Here is a 21,708-nt window from a genome sequence, read left to right as displayed (position 1 = left end):
ACTGATGCTTCCCAGAATAGGTTAACTAATTGTTAGATAATTTATTAGTTTCAGCTCATGACACAGGCTGTCTGTACATAATCCGAGATGAATGCTCATTTCAGCTTTTCTTATTCTTTATTTTCTTGAGATCTGGCTGACATCACAATGACAAGGCCTTTCAACTGAATCTTAAGAAAATAAGTTTGTGGATACTAAATATTGTACATATACAGCATAAAAAAAAAAAAAAAAAAATTTAATGAAAAAAAAAAAAATTGAAAAAAAATATAGACAGGTGAGCAGGAAACATACCTGTTTGGGGGGGAATGGCGACTTTGAGCGAGATGAAGACCGTTGACACGACCTTGATCTTTGTCGTGACTTTGACCGCTGCCTCGACTTTGATCTTGACCGTGAACGTGAACCACCTGACCTGGAGCCAGAGCCTGAGCGTGACCTGGACCCATCAGAGCTAGAGTCTTCTCCTTGCAGGCGATGACGTTTCTCTCTTTCCCTGTGGAGAGTGAAGAAAACTTGCATAGGATGATAACTTCTGGGTTTTTTTTAAATACATGTATACTAATTTGTCGAAGTGGAAAAATTTTGTACAACTATACATAAGATCCTAGCAGATATAACTTAACTCAACTACTTTACACTTTCAGTCAGTACCTGCGCCTTAGCCTGATGGCCATCTCTCTAAGCTCCTCCTCCCTGTCTTGTCGCTCCTGTTCTGCTTTCTCTGCTCTTTCACGTTCCAGACGTTTATCCGCCTTGACTGAAAATTTGGTGACATCGTGAAAAATACTGAAAACATTGTTATGTTCCTTCAAGTGATGCTACAAATACTTGTAATAATATTTAGTTAATTTTTACATGAATAATCCATAAGCTCATGTGTGCATTCCAATTGTTCAAAGTCAAAATGCTTCATGTTCTGTAGACTGTTCAACATGTTGCAGTTTATCAGTTTTAGCGGAGAAAAGGAAAAATGCACACAATTTAATTTATGCAATAACACACTAATATTAAAATAACATTCCCTTTGTCTGTAAATGACAATATTGTACAGACAAGACTTACACTGCTTCTTTAACAATGCTTGAGTTTTCTTCTTTAGTCTTTCCTGTGGTGTTAATTTTGGTCCATCCTGGAAAAATGATTGACTTTAATCATGAGCTCCCTTTATTATTTACTGAATTAATTGTTATACTTAAAAAAGAAAAAAGAGAAACCATGATTAATTGGAAAGTAAAAGAAAACAACAAAATTATGTGCTGAAATGCTTACTGTCCTGCAAGAAGTAAGCTTTCAAATTCCTTCAGTGAACATGTCAAGCAAACTGACTATCATGAATCAAAATAATAATATTAACAATAAAAACAATAATAATAAAAGTAATAAATATATACACTACATTCAAGCTAAACTGTCTATAATAATCTTCGTCTGCTTGACAGGTACACCTTTCACTAGGCAAAAAAAAGCTAACTATGCAACAACAAAAACAAAACCACTTCTGGTATACAGCCTTGCCATAAACTGGCATAACATCCACATTTATAAACATTAATTAAAAGTTTTGTGCTATAATTATGTGTAAAGTTATTCCTGGAAAAACAAACAATTAAACTTATCACCTATATGGAGTTTCTACATTATCAGTGAATTTGAAAGTTACTTAAATTAAAGAGAGAGAAAAAAAAAAAAAAAAAAAAAAAAAACCTATTAAATAAAAAAAAAATATTATCAGTTTGATTCTAAATATTGTATCACAGTAATCACTATTTATTTATATTGACAACAACAGTAACAGCTTCTTACTGACTTTGGCAGCAGCAGAACCATTACCCACTGTTGCTGGGGCCACTCTGAAATAACACATTTTCTCAATTACATTTTCTAGTAGTAGTTCTATTGGTACTACTTAAACAGAATCACTCATTGTTACATAATAAAATCGTAAAGAACTTCAGAAATATTCAATAATAAAAGAGCAATCCTATTCATCAGTTTTGGATATTTGGTTTGACAAAAAAAACTCTACTAAAGCTGTTGTCTGGTTGTGCTGCCCTGTGGGTTAGGGATGTTGTATTATTCATCAAGCTCTTGATCACTTACAACTATTAAGTATTGTCTTACTAGAATGTGATAAAAACTCACATAGGCTGATCTACTAATATGACTGAGATCTCACAATCACCAAGGGAGATAATAACTGTTCACTGTCAGTGAAAAATCCTGAGACTAGAACAGAGTTTGAAGCTATGCCTATCAGAGGCAGATGAGGATGCTTTGATCTACAGAGAGAGGCAAGTGTCAAGAGGAAGCAGAGGACAGCAGAGCTTTGACTCGGTTACTTCTACTGAGAGTTCAGTTTGCTGTGCAAACAGAATGGTAACACAAGCTACAACTTACAGTAAATTAGCTTTTACATTGGTGTTGGCAGAAGTCTGCATTGTAATGGTGGTGCTTGTAGAAATTTCCTCTGCCTCTGATTCTGAGGCAGACTCAGAGTTGCTTTCCTGCCCCCTGCGGCCATAATATCGGCGGCAGGGTGGCGAGGGAAGCTTTGCTGGTGGGTCCAAGGGCTCCCCTGCAGTGGCTGGCTGTACTGATGTAGTTACAGAGCTGGTAGTAGTCTGAAAAGTAGTTATTTCATCTTCAATGATCCCAAAGTAGTAAATTAACATAATCATGACAAAAAGTAATCTACTTATATTTCAGCTCGTGCAAGTATGTATTGTAAATGCATTCAAAGATGAAAAAATGGTTATGTACAAAACCCAGCTTTCATATTCTTGTTTATGAACAACACAAGTATATGTTGTACATCATATAATAAAGTTTAAATAGGAATCCTTAATGTTGTCCATTATACCAATAATGTGTCACAACACACTTCACAAAATATAACTTATGTTAAGAGATATTGGCACTATTGTATGTAAAATTGCAGGTATAAGATTTACATCTTTGAAACATCATCATTTTGCAATATTTTCTTGCAACTCACCTTTGGGGGCGGAGAAGGTGTTTTCTTGCCCAAGCTCTTGGATCTACTGTGAGATTTTGAGTGACTATGAGAGCGCCTGTGAGTTCCTCGACTTCTCCTCCAACTAGTGTGTCTGTCAAGTAATAAAACATGAACACTCATTGTATGTTTTGAACAAATCATGGTTTTTCAAAACTCCCTCTCCAGGTAAGAGAGAGCAAATCTGTGCACAAAGACAAAATTACAGCATCAAAAGTCTGATCCTGACCTGTCTCGTGATCTTGACCTTGAGTGTGTCCTGCTGCGTGACCTGGTGTGCCGTGAGTGCCTTGTATAGGAGCGTGACCTGGACCGTGATCGACGAGACCTGTGACGGCGTCGAGATCGGCTACTGGAGCGACTCCGTGACCGGGACCTGAAGTGGCTGAGAGTTAGCAAAACAGTGGCATAGAATTTAAATCATTACAAACTTTCATAGTTTGTTTCTCTTCATTCTTTCTATATGCAAGAGGGGAAACTGGCCAAGGGCAACAAAAATTAAAAGAAGATAAAAAAAAAAAAAATAAATAAAAAAAAGGCCCACTGGATTTCCAGTTCCCTTAAAGTTGTGGTGTAGAATGTGTAAATAGGTCTTTCTAGGCTGTATACATCATGGAGTTACTAAAACAAACATTTGCATGGCTTGGCAACATAACAGTGAAAGACACATACCAGTAAAATAATATTATGTACACTTAGTACACTCATGTTACAACAACTATGTCAATCACTCTAAAATCTCATATAGTCTATTTAATATATCCAATATGGTGTGTTTGATATGGCTCAGATTTTTAGTATCACATTTTGCAAATAGTTGTGTAATTATCTATAATACTTCCCTCTCTAACTTCAAATTTCCATTCACAGAAATCTCATTATTATTATATATATATATATATATATATATATATATATATATATATATATATATATATATATATATATATATATAAAATATGATTTTTTCTAATCTTCCATTTTGCTATTATCTTTGAAAATACACATGTCCTGAAGAATATTAACTTCAAACATTACTCTAAAATGTATCAATGCAACAACAAATGTCTATAATGAGCAATGCCTTACTTAAGTATATCCTCTCTTCACTCTCTTACTAACACTACTACTGACTGAATCACACACACAAAAGCCACAGAGTAGCAACTGCAGTTAGCAGTGCAATCATGTAAGGTGTTTAGGGAGATGGAAGCACAGCAGATTTCCCTGACTTCTCAAGAAGTTTTCTATTATTCACCCATGTGTCATTTACAAGATATTTAGCTGCATGAGGCTCAGGAGGGATGAAAAGTGTGGTCCCTCTGGATAACTTATTCTCTGCACTATGTGGCCAGAAGCAATAGCATTGGCATCACCTACATCTGAACAATAGAATGTTTTTTTTCCCACACTGAATGAGTCAAGGCCACAATGACAGATAAAAAAAGAAAAACATATAGCATGCTCAGCAATTAACATAATGCACAGGCAGGAAGGTTGGGATGTGGTAAGGCTACCAAGGTAGGCAAATAGCTTTCTCAGCTTGGCAACTAAAATATGTGTGTGTGTGTAAGTGTGTGTGTGTGTGTGTGTGTGTGTGTGTGTGTGTGTGTGTGTGTGTGTGTGTGTGTGTGTGTGTGTGTGTATTTACTTAGTTGTATTGTACAGGGTTCGAGTGTGGCTCATAGTGTCCTGTCTCCATATCTCCATTTATCTAATTTTTCTTTAAAGTTATGCACACTAAGTGCTGCAACAATTCCATTATCCAATGCATTCCATTTATCCACCGTTCTGTGTGGAAAACTGTATTTTCCAACATCCTTCACACACTGCCTCATCCTGACTGATCTTTTCATGTCCTCTTGTCCTTCCATCCTCTTCTGCCAACATCACCAGGTTATCTTTGTCTATCTTTTCAATATAATTTACTATCTTATACATTGTTATTAGGTCCCCGCGTTCTCTTCTATCTTGTAAGGTTGGCAGTCTCATTTCCTTTAGTCGTTCTTCATATGTGAGGTCCTTTAATTCCGGCACCATCTTTGTAGCAATCTTATGTATCCTTTCCAATTTTCTTATATCCTTTTTAGAGCTGGGAGACCACACCACTGCTGCATATTCCAGCCTTGGGCATATCATGCTTGTGATGAATTTTTTCATCATATCTTTATCCATGTAATGAAATGCCATTCTTATATTAGTCAACATCCTATATGATAGTCCAAATATCTTGTTTATGTGTTTATCAGGCCTCAGATTTTCTTATATGATCACTCCAAGATCTTTTTCCTCTTTTGTCTTCATTAGTTGCTCCTCTCCCATCAGATAGTTCCATACTGCTGTTCTCTTACTCTTTCCTAGTTCCATAATGTGACATTTCTTGGCATTAAACTCCAATTTCCACTTCTTGCTCCATTCACAGATCTTGTTTAAATCTTCCTGTAGCAGTAGACAGTCCTTTCTGGTTTTGATAACTTTTAGCAACTTTACATCATCAGCGAATAAATTCATATAGCTGTTCACCCCAATGTGAATGTTGTTTACATAAACTTGAAACATAATGGGGGCTAACACTGACCCTTGTGGCACCCTGCTAGTTACTTTACTCACAGTTCTCATTTATCTATCCTTCAAATAATCTCTTGTCCATTCGAGCAAGGTTCCACGCATTCCTCCCATGTTCTCTAGTTTCCAAAGAAGTCTTCCGTGAGGGACTTTATCAAATGCCTTTTTAATGTCCAGGTATACTGTGTCAACCCATCCATCTCTGTTTTCAAGTCTTGCAATAACCCTGGAGTAGAAGCTTAATAAGTTTGATACATATGACCACCCTGTCCTGAACCCAAATTGTCTGTTCGATATGACTTGCTCCTCTTCTAGAAATTTAACTAATTTTTCTTTGATAATTATTTCACATAACTTCCCTACAACACTTGTAAGTGACACTGGTCTGTAGTTTAGTGGTTCAGTTGCCTTTCCTCCTTTAAATATCGGTACTACATTGGGTCTCTTCCACTCGTGGAACTTTCCCTTCATTTATTGAACTTTTAATTATTTCCCAAATTGGCTCCAGTAACTGCTCTTTACATTCTTTTAACACCCAGCCTCCTGATACACCATCTAGCCCCATTGCTTTTCTGACTTCCAACTTGTCCAGTAATCTTCCAATATCCTCTTTGTGAACTGCAATTTCCTGTAATCCTTGGCAATCCAATGTCCTATTAGGTTCTGTGAAGTCATCTTCTTCCGTGAATACCGTTTTGAAGCTCTCATTCATTATTTTACACATTTCTTTCTCTGTTTGGTATGTCTTTCCTTCTTTAATAATTTTTTCAATTGTTTTCTTATTCTTTGTTCTGCCGTTTATAAACTTGTAGAAAAGTTTTGGTTCATCCTTGCTTTTATCCACTATATCCTTCTCAAACTTACTTTCTTCCTCTCTCCTTACTCTAATATATTCATTTCTAGTATCTTTGTACTGCTGACTATTATAGTCATTTCCCTGCTTTAAAAGTTTCTTCCACACTTTATCCTTTGCCTTTTTTGCTTGTAAGCATCTAGTATTGTACCAAACATGTATCTTTTTCTAAACTCTATAAACAGGAACAAACTTTTTTTACTCCTTCATTGTATTCCTGTAAGAATATGTCATATTTCTCTTGTACAGTCTTCCTGCACATAATATTACTCCACTCAATATTAGCAAAATAAATCCTTAGTTTTTCAAAATCTGGTCTTGCATAATTTAATCTCTCTCCTTTACAGTCCTCTCTGTATCTTATCTCATCTTCCTCCTGCATTTGCATCTCTAATGTCACATGATCACTTCTCCCCATTGTGTGTGTGTGTGTGTGTGTGTGTGTGTGTGTGTGTGTGTGTGTGTGTGTGTGTGTGTGTGTGTGTGTGTGTTTCACTGTTTGATCTGCTGCTGTCTCTGACATGACAGCCAGACGTTACCCTACGGAATGAGCTCAGAGCTCATTATTTCCGTTCTTCGGATAGGCCTGAGACCAGGCACACACCACACACCGGGACAACAAGGTCACAACTCCTCGATTTACATCCCATACCTACTCACTGCTAGGTGAACAGGGCTACGTGAAAGGAGACACACCCAAATATCTCCACCGGCCGGGGAATCGAACCCGGTCCTCTGGCTTGTGAAGCCAGCGCTCTAACCACTGAGCTACCTGTGTGTGTGTGTGTGTGTGTGTGTGTGTGTGTGTGTGTGTGTGTGTGTGTGTGTGTGTGTGTGTGTGTGTGTGTGTGTGTGTGTGTGTGTGTGTGTGTGTGTGTGTGTGTGTGTGTGTGTGTGTACCTAGTTGTAGTTTTACAGGGCCTGGGCTTTATGCTCGTGTGGCCCCATCTCCATATCTACACTTATCCAATTTCTCTTTAAAACTATGCACACTCATTGCTGACACCACTTCCTCACTCAAACTGTTCCAAGTCTCAACACATCTTTGGAAACTATATTTTTAACATCTCTCAGACATCTTCCCTTCCTCAGTTTCTTACTATGCGATCTTGTGCTTCTAATGTCATATTCTTCTCTCAGGATTAGTTTCTCATTATCCACCTGATCCATTCCGTTAATCAATTTATAAACTTGTATCAGATCCCCCCTCTCTCTTCTCTGTTCCAGGGTTGGTAGATCCATAGCTTTTAGTCTCTCCTCATATGTCATCCCTTTAAATTCTGTAACCATTCTTGTAGCCATTGAGTGTGAGTGTGTGTATAATTCACCTCAGTCGTTTGCTGGTCACCCAGCCAGTCTTCCCCATTACGGAGCGAGCTCAGAGCTTATAGACCGATCTGTGTGTGTGTGTGTGTGTATTTACCTAATTGTAACATACGGGAAAAGAGCTATGCTCGTGTTGTCCCGTCTCCATATCTATTAATGTCCAGCTTTTTCTTAAAATCATGAATATTCCTTGCGTTGACCACTTCCACGTCTAAACTATTCCATGCTTCCACCCTTCTATGAGGGAAGCTATATTTTTCACATCTCTCCTATAAGTGGCCATTTTAGTTTTTTCCCATGCCCTCTCGACATTCTTCCATTCCACATACACAGATCTTCCCTATCCATTTTTCCATGCCAATCATCACTCTGTATATTGCTATCAGGTCTCCCTTTCTCTTCTGTTTTCCAGGGTTGGAAGTTGCATTCTTTTCAGTCTGTCTTCATAAGTCAAATCTCTTAAGTCAGGCACCATTTTCGTTGCAGCCCTCTGTACTTTCTCTAGTTTCCTTATGTGTTTCTTTAAGTTCGAGCCCACTGTATTGTTGCATATTCAAGCCTCGGTCTTATCATTGCAGTAATTATTTTCTTCATCATTTCTTCATCTAGATATACGAACGCCACTCTTATGTTCCTCAATAAGTTCAATACTTCTCCAATTATTTTGTTTATATGTCTCTCTGGCGATAGGTCATTGGTAATTGTCACCCCAAGGTCTTTTTCTTCATGACTGGTTTTATGTCTTCATTTCCTATCTTGTACATACTCCTGATTCTTCTTTCACTCTTGCCAAACTCTATTTTCTTGCATTTTGTCGTGTTGAACTCCATTTGCCATGTACAGCTCCATTTCCATATTCTGTCCAAGTCTTCCTGGAGTAGTTCGCAATCTTTGTCACATCTCACTTTTCGTAACAATTTTGCATCGTCTGCAAATAGGCTCACATAACTGGACACCCCATCCACCATGTCATTTATGTAGACTGAACATTACTGGTGCCAACACTGATCCCTGTGGAACTCCACTCTCCACCAATCCCCATTCTGATGGTCTGTCCTTAATTATTGTTCTCATTTCTCTTCCTACCAAAAGTCTTCCATCCATTTTAGTAAACTGCCATGCACTCCTCCTACCATTTCAAGTTTCCAGATCAGTCTCTGGTGTGGTACCTTATCAAAGGCCTTTTTTAAATCCAGATATATTCCATCAGCCCAACCATCTCTTTCCTGTATTACATCTATCACCCTCGAATAGTAACATATCAGGTTTGTCGTGCATGAACGCCCTTTCCTAAAACCAAATTGACACTCACAAAGTATGTCATTTTTCTCCAAGAAGTCTGTCCATCTAGTCTTCACCACCCTCTCACACATCTTAGCTACCACACTTGTAAGTGACACTGGTCTATAGTTCAATGGGTCTCTCTTGTTACCTGATTTATAGATTGGGACAATGTTAGCTCTTTTCCAGTCTTGGGGCACTACGCCTTCCCTTAATGAGGCATCAATTACTTCACAAACTTTTTCTGCCAATTGCTCCTGCATTCTCTTAAAATCCATCCTGATACCCCATCAGGTCCCACAGCTTTTCTCACTTCTAAACTCCCCATCATGTTCTTGATCTCCTCCACAGTTACTTGAAACTCCTTCATAATCCCTTTCTGTTCCATTACCAGTGGTTTGTCAAAAGCAGTCTCCTTTGTGAATACCTTCCGAAAGCATCCATTCATAGCCTCTGCCATTTCCTGGGATCTTCACTGTATACTCCATTTACTTCTAAACTTTCAATACTTTCTCTATTTTTGATGTTGTTGTTCACATGTCTGTAAAAAAGCCTTGGTTGGTCTTTACATTTATCAATTATATCCTTTTCTTGTTTCTTTCTTTCTTCTCTTCTAATCAACACATATTCATTTCTTGCTCTTTTGTAACTTTCCCACTGCTTAATCCGTCTTTTCCTTCTCCACCTCTTCCATGCATCCTCTTTTCTTGTTCTAGCCTTTTCACATCTATCGTTAAACCAGTCCTGCTTTCCAACTTCTCTATGTTGTCTTATTGGTACAAATTTTTCTCACCTTCTTTGTATATTTTTATAAATTCCTTCCACTTTTCATTTGCTCCCTTAGCACTCTTGAATTTCATCCAATTTGTCTCTTGAAAGAATTTCTTTAGGTTTCCAAAATCTGTCTTGGCATAATTCCATCTTCCCACTTTATATTCTTCATTTCTTCTAGATTTCTCTTCGTCTATCACCTTGAACTCCAAAACTGCATGATCACTCTTTGCTAAAGGGCACTCCACCCTCATCTCCTCAATGACCATTGGCTCTGTACTAAAGACCAAGTCCAGTCTTGACGATGCTCCCTCTCCTCCAAACCTAGTATCTTCTTTGACCCACTGAGTTAACACATTTTCCATTGCCAGTGTCAATAGTGTATTTCCCATGTTGTCTCTGATCCTTCCATTGACCAGTCCTCCCAACACACCTCTTTACAATTAAAATCTCCCATCATTATAGTTCGTTCACAGCCACCCAACATTTCTTCCAGACATGTTCCTGTATCACTTATCATTTCTTCATATTCCTGTACTGACCATGCATTTGTCTTAGGTGGTACGTACACCACTATGTAGTGCCTCTTTTTCCTTCATTAGTTTCTGCTCTGATCTTTAGCACTTCTGCCTTTCCCATACCTTTTTCACTTGATCCACCTTTATATCTTTTTAACCAGCAACATCACTCCTCCTCCCATCTTACCTACTCTATTTCTTTTCCAAACATTATATTTCCTTCTCCAACCTTCATCAGGTCTTCTCCTCTCTCAGTTTTGTTTCAGTAAGACCCACAATATCTGGGTTCTTGTCCCTCAAGTAATCGTTGAGTTCTAAAATCCCGATATCACTCCATTTATGTTGGAATACATTACATTTCGCTCATATGTAAGTTTCTTTAGTCCTTTCTTGCTGTACTTTTCTGGGTTATGAACCACTTCCTCAGTCTCATATCCAAGATTCTCCAGAAAACTCTTTCTTCTCTTCTTCTGTCCTCTCTTCATTTTTTTTCAAAGCCTCCTTTCTCAACTCATTTAACATTTCTCTTTCCTTTTCACCGAGATCTCTTCTCAACCAAATCTTCCTTGTTGTTTCCTGCTGGGCTAGCCTCCATGACTTCTCCACCAATTCATCTACATCCTTTTGTGACTTAAGTTTGATTCTTATTGGCCTCATACCTTCTCTTGTGAACTTTCCAATTCTATGGAAGTCCTCTATTTCTTGTACTAGGTCTTTTCCCTCCTCTTGCACCACATTAATGATATTATTTATCACCTTTTTATGTTTTTCTCTCTCCATTTTACTCGGTGTCTTATCCTCCTCCACACCAAATATCACCACACATCTCTTTTTGTCTACAGTTTCCCTCACCAATGTCTCATTTGACTTAATAACCTTCACCACTTTCTCAGCTATCTTCTCTTCTATGATCTGTTGATCTATAATTTCAGCAAGGCCCAGTGTGTGTGTGTGTGTGTGTGTGTGTGTGTGTGTGTGTGTGTGTGTGTGTGTGTGTGTGTGTGTGTGTGTGTGTGTGTGTGTGTGTGTGTGTGTGTGTGTGTGTGTGTGTGTGTGTGTGTGTGTGTGTGTGTGTGTGTGTGTGTGTGTGTGGAAGAGGAAACTGGCCAAGGACAACAAAAAAAATAAAGACCACTACTAAGCGTTTCAGAGAGTTTGAGGGCACGTTTTTCTAGAATAACTTTGTAAGGAACACGCATATCATTATGAAATTTTTGCCACAGTGTATTTGACACCCTCCCCGAATATCCCAATGTGTCATGAATCGTCAACAGTATATAATAATGGCACTTCTCCCTATAAAAATAGGAGAAAGTCACTTATCCCTCACGAAGAAATGGACAAGTGGTGAGAAATGGAGACGTAGTACTATCTGTGACGTAGTAACAAGCTCCACCCACATAGTCCTCCCCTGCTCCTACCTCCTCTCTTCCATCTCCTTCCCCATATTTCGCTCCCTTGCTCCCCTCCCCGTCTATGTATTCCCCTCTCTCTCTCTCTCTGATATATACATGAAATAAAGACATGTATTCATGGGCATACGTTTTATTGACGATACTCTTTTGTTTGTTTAGTGCCTTTGTGTTGTATGTTTTGGTGATGCTACTGTTATGCATTAGATACCTACTGGTGATGAATGTTTTAAAGTTTTCTTATTGTCAAATTGTAGATGTTAAAGTAGTGGTGTGCATGATAAAGACAGGGTGGCAGTGATTGAAACCTTCCCCCTCCTCTATTCTCTCAGGTCAGTTCCTTCAATCATGCGAGGATGTGACTATATATCATAGGAATATATGATACCACTACGACATCACATACTGTACGCTTTAAAAAACTGCATGATAGCAGAGAGAGAGAGAGAGAGAGAGAGAGAGAGAGAGAGAGAGAGAGAGAGAGAGAGAGAGAGAGAGAGAGAGAGAGAGAGAGAGAGAGAGAGAGAGAGAGAGAATACATAGACAGGGAGGGAAGGGAGGGAGGGAGGAAGGAGCAAAATATGGGGGATGGAAGAGAGGAGGGTAGGAGCAGGGGAGGGACTATGTGGTGGAGCTTGTTACTACGTCACAGATAGTACTACGTCTCCATTTCTCACCACTTGTCCGTTTCTTCATGAGGGATAAGTGACTTTCTCCTATTTTTATATGGAGAAGTGCCATTATTATATACTGTTGACGATTCATGACACATTGGGATATTCAGGGAGGGTGTCAAATACACTGTGACAAAATTTCATAATGATATGCGTGTTCCTTACAAAGTTATTCTAGAAAAACGTGCCCTCAAACTCTCTGAAACGCTTAGTAGGTTACCAGTTCCCTTAAAGGTCACAAGAGTTATCCAAAAGCAAGGAACAAATGTCTTGAAACATCCCTCTTAAAAGAAGTCAATTCAGAGGAAGATGGAAATACAGAAGCAGGCAGGGAATTCCTGAATTTACCAGAGAAAGGTATGAATGAATGAGAGTACTGGTTAACTCTTGTATCAGAGAGCTGGACAGAACAGGGGTGAGAGGAAGAAGAAAGCCTTGTGCAGCGAGGTCACAGGAGGGGAGGCATGCAGTTAGCAAGAGTAGTATAGCAGTTAGCATGAAAATAGTGATAAAAGATGGCAAGAGATGCAACATTCCGGCAGTGAAAAAGAGGCTGAAGACAGTCAATACGATGAAAGGAGTTGATGAGACAAAACTGAGCAAGTGGAACCCCCAAACATTCGAAGAGTACTCCATACAAGCACGGATAAGGCCATTGTACAGAATTAGCAGTTGAAGGGGCAAGAAAAACTGGCGTTGATGCCTCCGAAAGCCTAATTTCATGAAGCTGTTTTAGCAAGAGATGAGATGCAAAGTTTCCAGTTTAGATTATGAGTAAAGGATAGACCGAGGATATTCAGTGTAGAAGATGGGGGGCAGCTGGGTGTCAATAAAGAAGAAAGGATACTTGTCTGGAAGGTTGTATTGAGTTGATAGATGGAGGAACTGAGTTTTTGAGGTATTGAATACTACTAATACTAAGTCTTCTCTGCCCTAATCAGAAATCTTAGAAAGCTAACAAGTCAGGTGTTCTGTGGCATCTCTGCATGATCTGTTGACTTCCTGAAGGGTTGGACATCTCTGAAAAGATGTGAAAAAGTATAGGATGGTATCATTAGCGTAGGAGTGAATAGGGCAAAAAAATTTGGTTAATATCATTAATGAATAATAGAAAGAGGGTGGGCAACAGGACAGGATCCTGAGGAACACCACTGTTAACAGATTTGGTACAAGAACAGTGGCCATCTACCACGGTTGCAACAGAATGGTTGGAAAGGAAACTTGAGATAAAATGGCAGAGCAAAGAATAGAAACCATAGGAGGGCAGTTTTGAAATCAAAGCTTTGTACCAGACTCTATCAAAAGCTTTTGATATGTCTAATGCAGCAGCAAAAGTTTCACTGAAATCTCTAAAAGAGGATGACCATGACTTACTAAGGAAAGCCAGAAGATCACCAGTAGAGTGGCCCTGATGGAAGTCATATAGGCAATCAGTGAGAAGATTGTGAAGTGACAGATGTCTTTTTCCCATCTTTTCAGATATGACCAACCCTTCAGGAAGTCAACAGATCATGCAGGGATGCCACAGAATGCCTGATTTCTGATCTTTCAAAGATTTCTGATTGGAGCAGAGAAAACTCAGTAGTATTCAATGGCTCAAAAAATCAATTCCTCCTTCTATCAACTCAACACAACCTTTCAGACAACTATCCTCTCTTCTTCAATGACAATCAGCTGTCCCATCTTCCACACTAAATATCCTCAGTCTGTCCTTTACTCATAATCTAAACTGGAAACTTCACTTCTCATCTCTTGCTAAAACAGCTTCTATGAAGTTAGGCATTCTGAGGCATTTCTGCCAGTTTTTCTTGCCTCTCCAACTGCTAACTTTGTATAAGGGCCTTATCCATCCTTGTATGGAGTACTCTTCACATGTTTGGGAGTTCCACTCACAAAGTTTTGTTAGATAGGGTGGAATCAAAAGCTTTTTGTCTCATCAATTCCTCTCTTCTGATTGACTGTCTTCAGCCTCTTTCTTACTGCCAAAATGTTGCATTTCTTGCTATATATTATTGTGTACTGGTTATGATAGATTAGAAATATTTTCTCTTAAACCAGATAGGCAATTGGAGACAATGTGTAAAAAGAAAATCATTATTCCCATAAAGCAAACAACCCATAAAAAGACCAGAGCTAACCAGATGAGGTGTATATATTCATGTTCCTGATGTCATTCAACTAAGTGCATATCATACATATGTATTCTTGTTACAACTAAGCATGCACCATATGCTTGTTGATAATGAGTTAGTACATCAAATAGTGTATTCAAGTACGTAAGGTGACTTCCAGCGTAACTTCAATCGATATCTATCTTAAATCCAACTTCCCCACATCAATAAGCTTACTGTTCAGGGGGATGGGAGAGTATATAGCCATCCAAGTTATTATTAATGCATTACAGCAAAGTGTGATTTGAAAGTTAGTTAAAAAAAATAAAATAAAAAAAAAGTGGTGTAATCTATCTCCACTTAGTGCTTTTGCCTTCCATTTACAACTCTATCATACACCACTTGGCCTTCTTTTTTATCAATGTTGTCTTATATCAGCTTTATCAAACTGAACTCCTCTAATTTTAACTGTAATAAGAAACTATTTTGACTATTCATGTAAAAGTACTACTTATAGTGTATGAACACAACTAAGAAGATTTCCCAGCAATTACTTACCACCACAGCAGGTGCTGGTGCCACATCTAGCAAAATGCTTCCCATTCTCAAGATAGTTTCATATACATTTCAAAATCACAATTCTTATCTAATTTCCTTTACCCTAAAAACCACCAAGAGGAACAGTGATAGATACACAGCAACACAGTAAAGTTCTTCCCGAGTGAGTTTGTTGAGGTTGCAGGGTCTCTCTGTCTGTCTGTTTCTCTCCCCATTTCTCTATTATAACCTCCCAGTGAACTTTAAATCACTACCATGTTACACATAACTATGGTGGTGCCCAGAGAGACTCAGCATTCAGCAGGCCAAGAGCTAGTGGCAGTCAGGCTTAGGTCTGACCACATGGTTGGGAGACAAAAGAAGCCACGCCAGAGGTTGTTAGCCACCTGGTGGGGTGAATACCGACCGACTGCGAGACAAGTGGCGCCGTTTCTTTGAGAAGGAGTGGCTGGATGCAGAGGCATGGTGGCTGCTACTCGGGCCTGAGCTGCCTGAGCGGTGGCCTGCTCCACTTCCATCTCTGTTCTTCTGGTCCCATCGGTTCTTGCGGCGGTCACGCACATTTCGGTCACCTTTGGGAAGGATGATGACGCCAGTAACCCCATCATCATCAGAGCCAGCACCATCTGATTCTCCTCCAAAGCTAGTAATGAATTTGATGGTTCCTGCTCCAGGAGGAGTTGGGGAGCGGGACTTGGAGTGGGAGGAAGACCTCCGGTATGGGGCATAAGTGGGACTGGCTCGTGCGGCATAGCTGCAAGAGAATTGATTTGTATAATGGAAGTTTTATGACTGAAGAGATTATCACTTTAAAGTATGTGCACTACATACAAACCATAGACTGATGCTTCCTTCCTGGAAAAAAATCCATCTCAAAATCTGTCTCAATACTACAAAGAATCAAAAGAAACCACCATACCTTTCAGGGCAGGGACTAATCTATAGGATTTGTTTTAGAGGTAAAACAATCAATAATAATCACCTTACCTTGGGGGACTAAACTTTCGGTCCATGTGCTTTTTCTTTAATGCCCGCCTTTCTTTGCGAGATTTGCGGCCCTGGAACAGCAAGAACAATCTTTAGAATTTTGATCAGTATTAACATATCTTCTCTAAATGTAGTTTTACATAATATTCTAGTATATGACTGTTAGTATGATACAAGCACAAAGAATATGATAAACATTCATTACAATAACTTTGCATGTACAAAGTTATATGCCATCCATTATAAAAGAAACCAATGATAGAAGATGTGTAAATCAGTGACTATTTTTTCTATACGAGTGCAAAACTCTAATGATACAAGTTTCAATCCAAATGAGTAAAATTACCTTCCTGCATCCTCCTAGTCTAAATGAATAAAATTACAAAATTTAAAATGAGCGCCTTCCTGCTAACACATCCAGGCTGTGTGGTGTTGCACAATGATAGATTTGTGAACACTGGGAGACAACTGCACATCCTCTTTACTTAATATTTATTCCCCTCACCAGTCCTCTTCTAAGCCAAACTCAGTGTCTCTAAGACTCCCACCTCAACAGCTTTAACTTCTCATTATTATACATGTACTGTACTTTATCATCATCTTGCTTGCAAGCATATTTACAACACTACAAATAGTTACTGTACAGTGTACTGCTTTATGTAATTGATCAGTGCTTGGATGTTCCCCTCTTCAATGACACTCTACTGTCTCCCTCTTCCACACTGAACATCCTCGGTCTGTCCTTTACTCATAATAATCTTAACTGGAAACTTCACATCTCATCTCTTGCTAAAACAGCTTCTATGAAATTAGGCGTTCTGCGGCGTCTTCGCCAGTTTTTCTCGTCCCTCCAACTGTAACTCTGTACAAGGGCCTTATCCGTCCTTGCATGGAGCACTCTTCGCATGTTTGGGGGGTTCCACTTTTACAGCTTTATCAGATAGAGTGGAATTAAAAGCTTTTTGTCCCATCAACTCCCCTCCTCTGACTTTCTCACTGCCAAAATGTTGCATCCTTTTCTATCTCTTATTACTAATTTCATGCTAACTGCTCTACTGATCTTGCTAACTGCATGCCTCCCCTCCTCCTGCAGCCTCATTGCACAAGGCTTTCTTCTTCCTCTCATCCCTATTCTGTCCAACCCTCTAATACAAGAGTTAACCAGTATTGTCAATCATTCATACCTTTCACTGGTAAACTCTGGAATTCCCTGCCTGCTTCTATATCTCCATCTTCCTACAACTTGACTTCTTTTAAGAAAGGTACACACACACACACACACACACACACACACACACACACACACATACACCATACACACACACACACACACACACTCCGCACTCCGTGGAGAGCGGACGTGCCTCCTGCGCATGAACGGCATCTAAATAACACTCCACACGCTAAGCAATGTGCTTGAGTGAGAATAGTTATTGCTATTGAGGGGCGACCAGAGCGAGTGAACGAGTGTACAGAGTGAACGTAGCCTGGTGGCGTGTACATGGGAGTGATCGGAGGTGGGAGAACCTCCACACTCCAAACGACAGAGCGGGAACCCACAAAGGCCAGCCATAGCAGCCGCCAACGCATCCAACCACACACGTAACTACCAGGCCTGGCCCCCAGTGACCACACACCCACATGTTCCCAGGAAAAGTAAGGAAAAATGGATAGACCGGTAAGGAATAAATTACCAAATTCAAAATATGTTGATGAGGCCCAGGGAGCAAAGCCGAAAGTGGCCAGTCAAAGCATGAGTCCAGCTTCAACAGGGCAACATTGCAAGGTAGATTGGTGATGTTGGAGAAGAGATTTGAGGAGTTAGTGAAGGAATTAAAAGTTCAGAGGAGTGAGGAGGAGCAGGATAGAGAATTCCAAGGCTTTGAAGGAAAGAGTTAAGAGACTGGAGGAAAATGAAAACGATTGGTGGATGAGAATGCATTTGAAGGTGGAGGTTGAAAAATACAAGAGACGGTTGGAGGAGAAAATGGAGAGAGTAGTAAAGGAGAAAGATGACTTTAAGGAAATGATTAGTGAGCAGAATGAAAGGCTTGAAAGGGAATGGGAACTGAAGAAAACACAATGGACTGAGTCGAGGGAAGCAGAGATGGTTGGATTACAAGAAATAATTAAAGATCAGTTGAAGGAAGACAAAAAAGAAAGGTCCAAGGAACTGGTTAATGTAATGAAGAATAAGGAAACATTGATAAGGGAAATAGCAGAAAAGAAGAAGAGTGTGTTAATATTTGGGATGAAAGAACAAAATATAACATATAAGCCTAAGAGAATTAAGGAAGAATTGAAAACGGTAAGAGATCTGTTCAAAAATCTAAATGATGATGAAAAAAAAGACCTACAAGAAGAAGTGGAAGAGATCCATAGACTGGGTCCATATAAGGAGGGAGTGAACAGACCGATTAAAGTAGTACTGAAGTCACAACAATCTGCGGAGGATGTCCTATATAGAACATCAAAGTTAAGAGAGATAGAAGGTTGTAAAGAGGTGTTTGTGAGAAAGAATAGAAATGAGGAAGAGAGGAGAAGATATAAGGAATTGGTGGAAGAGGCGAGAAGGAAAAATGATGAGCGGTCTGAGGAGGAAAGAGAAAAGTTTTTTTGGAGAGTTATAGGAGAGAGAGTCAGAAAGTGGTATGTGGAAAGAAGGAATACGGAGGAACCCCTAGAGGGAGCAGTGGGTGGACCGTAATGTATACTAATATAGATGGGATACTGTCAAGTAGATTGGAATTGCAAGACTATATGATAGTGGAGAAGCCTGATATAGTGTGTTTGACTGAGACAAAATTGCATGAAAAACAAAGATAAATTTGGATAATAAATATAATATATGGAGAAAGGATAGAGAGTAAAGGTGGAGGAGGAGTTATGATTATGACGAAGAAATAAATAAATGTGGATAAGGTTTGGTATGGGAAGAACAACGCAGAAGTGATAAGCATAAGGATAAAAAGTGATGGAAAAGAATTAATAATCATGGTGACCTATGTACCTCCTAAAACAAATTCTTGGACATTAAGGGAATACGACAATATGATCAAGGATACTTTACAGAGTTTGGAAAGTGTATTATCTGGAAAAAGAAAGGTGATACTAGTAGGAGATTTTAATTGTAAGGAGGTGGATTGGGAAAATCTAGTAAGTGGTGTTGGAGAAGAAGCATGGGAGAGAGATTTCTTAATCTAATGATGGAAAATATGATGGAACAGAGGGTGAAGGAAAATACTAGATATAGAGGAGATGATGAACCGGCTAGACTGGATTTGGTGTTAACAAGAGAAGTGTACCTATGTGGAGATATACAATACAAGTGTCCTTTGGGAAAGAGTGATCATGTGGTTATGGAAATGCAGATAGCAACAACACAGCGAAGGAAGGACGAGACATACAGGAGTGGTAGATTGAATTATAGAAAGATGGACACAGAAAGTTTGAAAAATTATTTCAGAAAATTAGATTGGGAGGAGATGTTACAAATCAGAGAAGTGCAAAAGAAATATGAGATTTTTATGAAATATTATAAAGAAGGAGTTATGAAATTTGTACCAAAGTATAAACCAAGAGAGGAAGGAAGAAAGGATTGGTTTAATGCAACTTGTGTTAAGGCTAAGGAAAAGAGAGATGTGGCTTGGAAAAGATGGAAAAGAGCAGGAATATACTAAATAAGGAGAATTATAGAGTGGCAAGAAATGAGTATGTGAGGGTAAGGAGGAGGAAGAAAGAAAATTTGAAAAAGATATTGTAGACAAGAGTAAGGAACATCCAAAATTGTTTTACAGGTTCATAAATGGTAAACTTAAAAGAGAGAGTCCATTGAAAGATTAAAAGGAGAGCAAGGGATAGTAGATGACCCTAAGAATATAGCGGAATTGCTAAATAATAGGTTTCAGCAAGTATTTACTAAAGAAACAATGTTTGTAAAGCCACAGAATGTACAAGGAAATGTGCACATGGAGGACATTAAGATACCTAAAAGGAGTTATATAAAATGTTGGAGGAACTTAAAGATGATAAAGCGATGGGACCAGATGAAGTTTCAGGAAAATTATTGAAGGAGTGTAGAGAAGAATTGATTGATCCATTATATGATATTATAAGGTGCTCATTAGAAACAGGGAAGTACCAGTAGAGTGGAAGAGAGCTGAAGTGGTGCCCATTTATAAGGGAGGCAGTAAGGAAGAGCCTCTTAACTATAGACCTGTGTCTCTAACAAGTGTGGTCGGTAAGATTTGTGAGAGGGTGATAAAGAAATATTGGATACGGTTCCTGGAGGATCATAAGTTATTATCGGATCATCAATTTGGCTTCAGGAAAGGGAGGTCATGTGTAACAAATCTACTGAGCTTTTATTCAAGAGTGGTTGACAAAATACAGGAGAGAGAGGATGGATGGACTGTGTATATTTGGATTTAAAGAAAGCTTTTGACAAGGTACCTCACGAGAGACTGTTATGGAAAGTAGAGATTTATGGAGGACTGAAAGGAAAAGTGTTAAAGTGGATGGAAAACTACTTGAGATGGAGGGAGATGAGAACGGTAATAAGGGATGCAAGGTCGGACTGGTTGGTGGTGGAGAGTGGAGTCCCACAAGGCTCAGTGCTGGCACCAATACTTTTCCTGGTATATATAAATGACATGCCAGAGGAGTAAACAGTTATATTAATTTGTTTGCGGATGATGCGAAGTTGTGTAGGTGTGTGAAGAGTGAAGAAGATTGTGAAATTTTACAGGCAGACCTGGATAAGATTTGGGAGTGGAGCAAGAGGTGGCAAATGGAATTTAATCTGAGCAAAAGTCATGTGATGGAGATGGGAAAGAGTGGAAGACGGCCAAGAGGGTCATATAAGATGGGTGAAGAAGTAGTGTTGAAAAAGGTGGAAAAGGAAAAGGATTTGGGAGTGATAATACAAGACCATGGGCAGTTTGAGGCTCATATTGATAAGATGTTTGGAGAAACGTATAATTTGATAAAAATATTGGATTAGCCTTCCATTATATGGATAAAGATATGATGAAGAAATTAATTAGTATGGTAATTAGACCAAGATTGGAATATGCTGGAGTGGTTTGGTCCCCTTATAAAAAGAAGCATATAAGGAAGTTGGAGAGATTGCAGAGAATGGCAACAAAAATGGTTCCGGAATTGGCAGAAATGACCTATGAGGAGAGATTAAAAGAAATGAATTTGCCTACCTTGGAACAAAGAAGAGAAAGAGGAGATTTAATACAGGTTTATAAACTGTTGAATGGACTGGATGAAGTGGATAATGAGCAAATGATGTTGAGAGAGGAAAACTTAAGTAGAACTACAAGATCGCATAGTAAAAAGATAGCCAAGGGAATATGCTTGAAGGATGTGAAAAATATAGTTTCCCACAAAGATGTGTGGAGGTGTGGAATGGTTTGAGTGAGGAGGTGGTGTCAGCAAGGAGTGTGCATAGTTTTAAAGGAAAGTTGGATGTGTGTAGATATGGAGACGGGGCCACACGAGTATGATACCCAGGCCCTGTAAAATTACAACTAGGTGAATACAACATGAGGTGAATACACACACAGCTAGTCACTGTGAGGTGCGTGAGCAGGGACAAGACGCAAAGTGCACAGGTTGGAGGTAGATCC

General features: G+C 39.0%; 1 protein-coding gene across 3 annotated transcripts in view; it reads right to left on the bottom strand.

The window, feature by feature from the left end:
• Positions 1–21,708, bottom strand: part of LOC123509839 (CLK4-associating serine/arginine rich protein-like) — a 49,923-nt gene that overhangs the window by 7,769 nt on the left and 20,446 nt on the right. For all 3 annotated transcript variants that reach the window (XM_045264415.1, XM_045264413.1, XM_045264414.1), the window contains 9 exons: positions 16,073–16,143; positions 15,492–15,839; positions 3,246–3,392; positions 2,999–3,110; positions 2,401–2,624; positions 1,811–1,853; positions 1,066–1,132; positions 655–760; positions 295–496 (listed from right to left, as the gene is read on the bottom strand). In XM_045264415.1, coding sequence (XP_045120350.1) covers positions 295–496; positions 655–760; positions 1,066–1,132; positions 1,811–1,853; positions 2,401–2,624; positions 2,999–3,110; positions 3,246–3,392; positions 15,492–15,839; positions 16,073–16,143 — 1,320 coding nt within the window. The remainder of the gene's footprint in view (positions 1–294; positions 497–654; positions 761–1,065; positions 1,133–1,810; positions 1,854–2,400; positions 2,625–2,998; positions 3,111–3,245; positions 3,393–15,491; positions 15,840–16,072; positions 16,144–21,708) is intronic.

The sequence above is a fragment of the Portunus trituberculatus genome, chromosome 27 (genome assembly GCF_017591435.1).
Source record: "Portunus trituberculatus isolate SZX2019 chromosome 27, ASM1759143v1, whole genome shotgun sequence".
Classification (NCBI taxonomy): Eukaryota; Metazoa; Arthropoda; class Malacostraca; order Decapoda; family Portunidae; genus Portunus; species Portunus trituberculatus.
The sequence above is the reverse complement of the archived record's forward strand: the minus strand, read 5'-3'. Positions and strand labels throughout refer to the sequence as shown.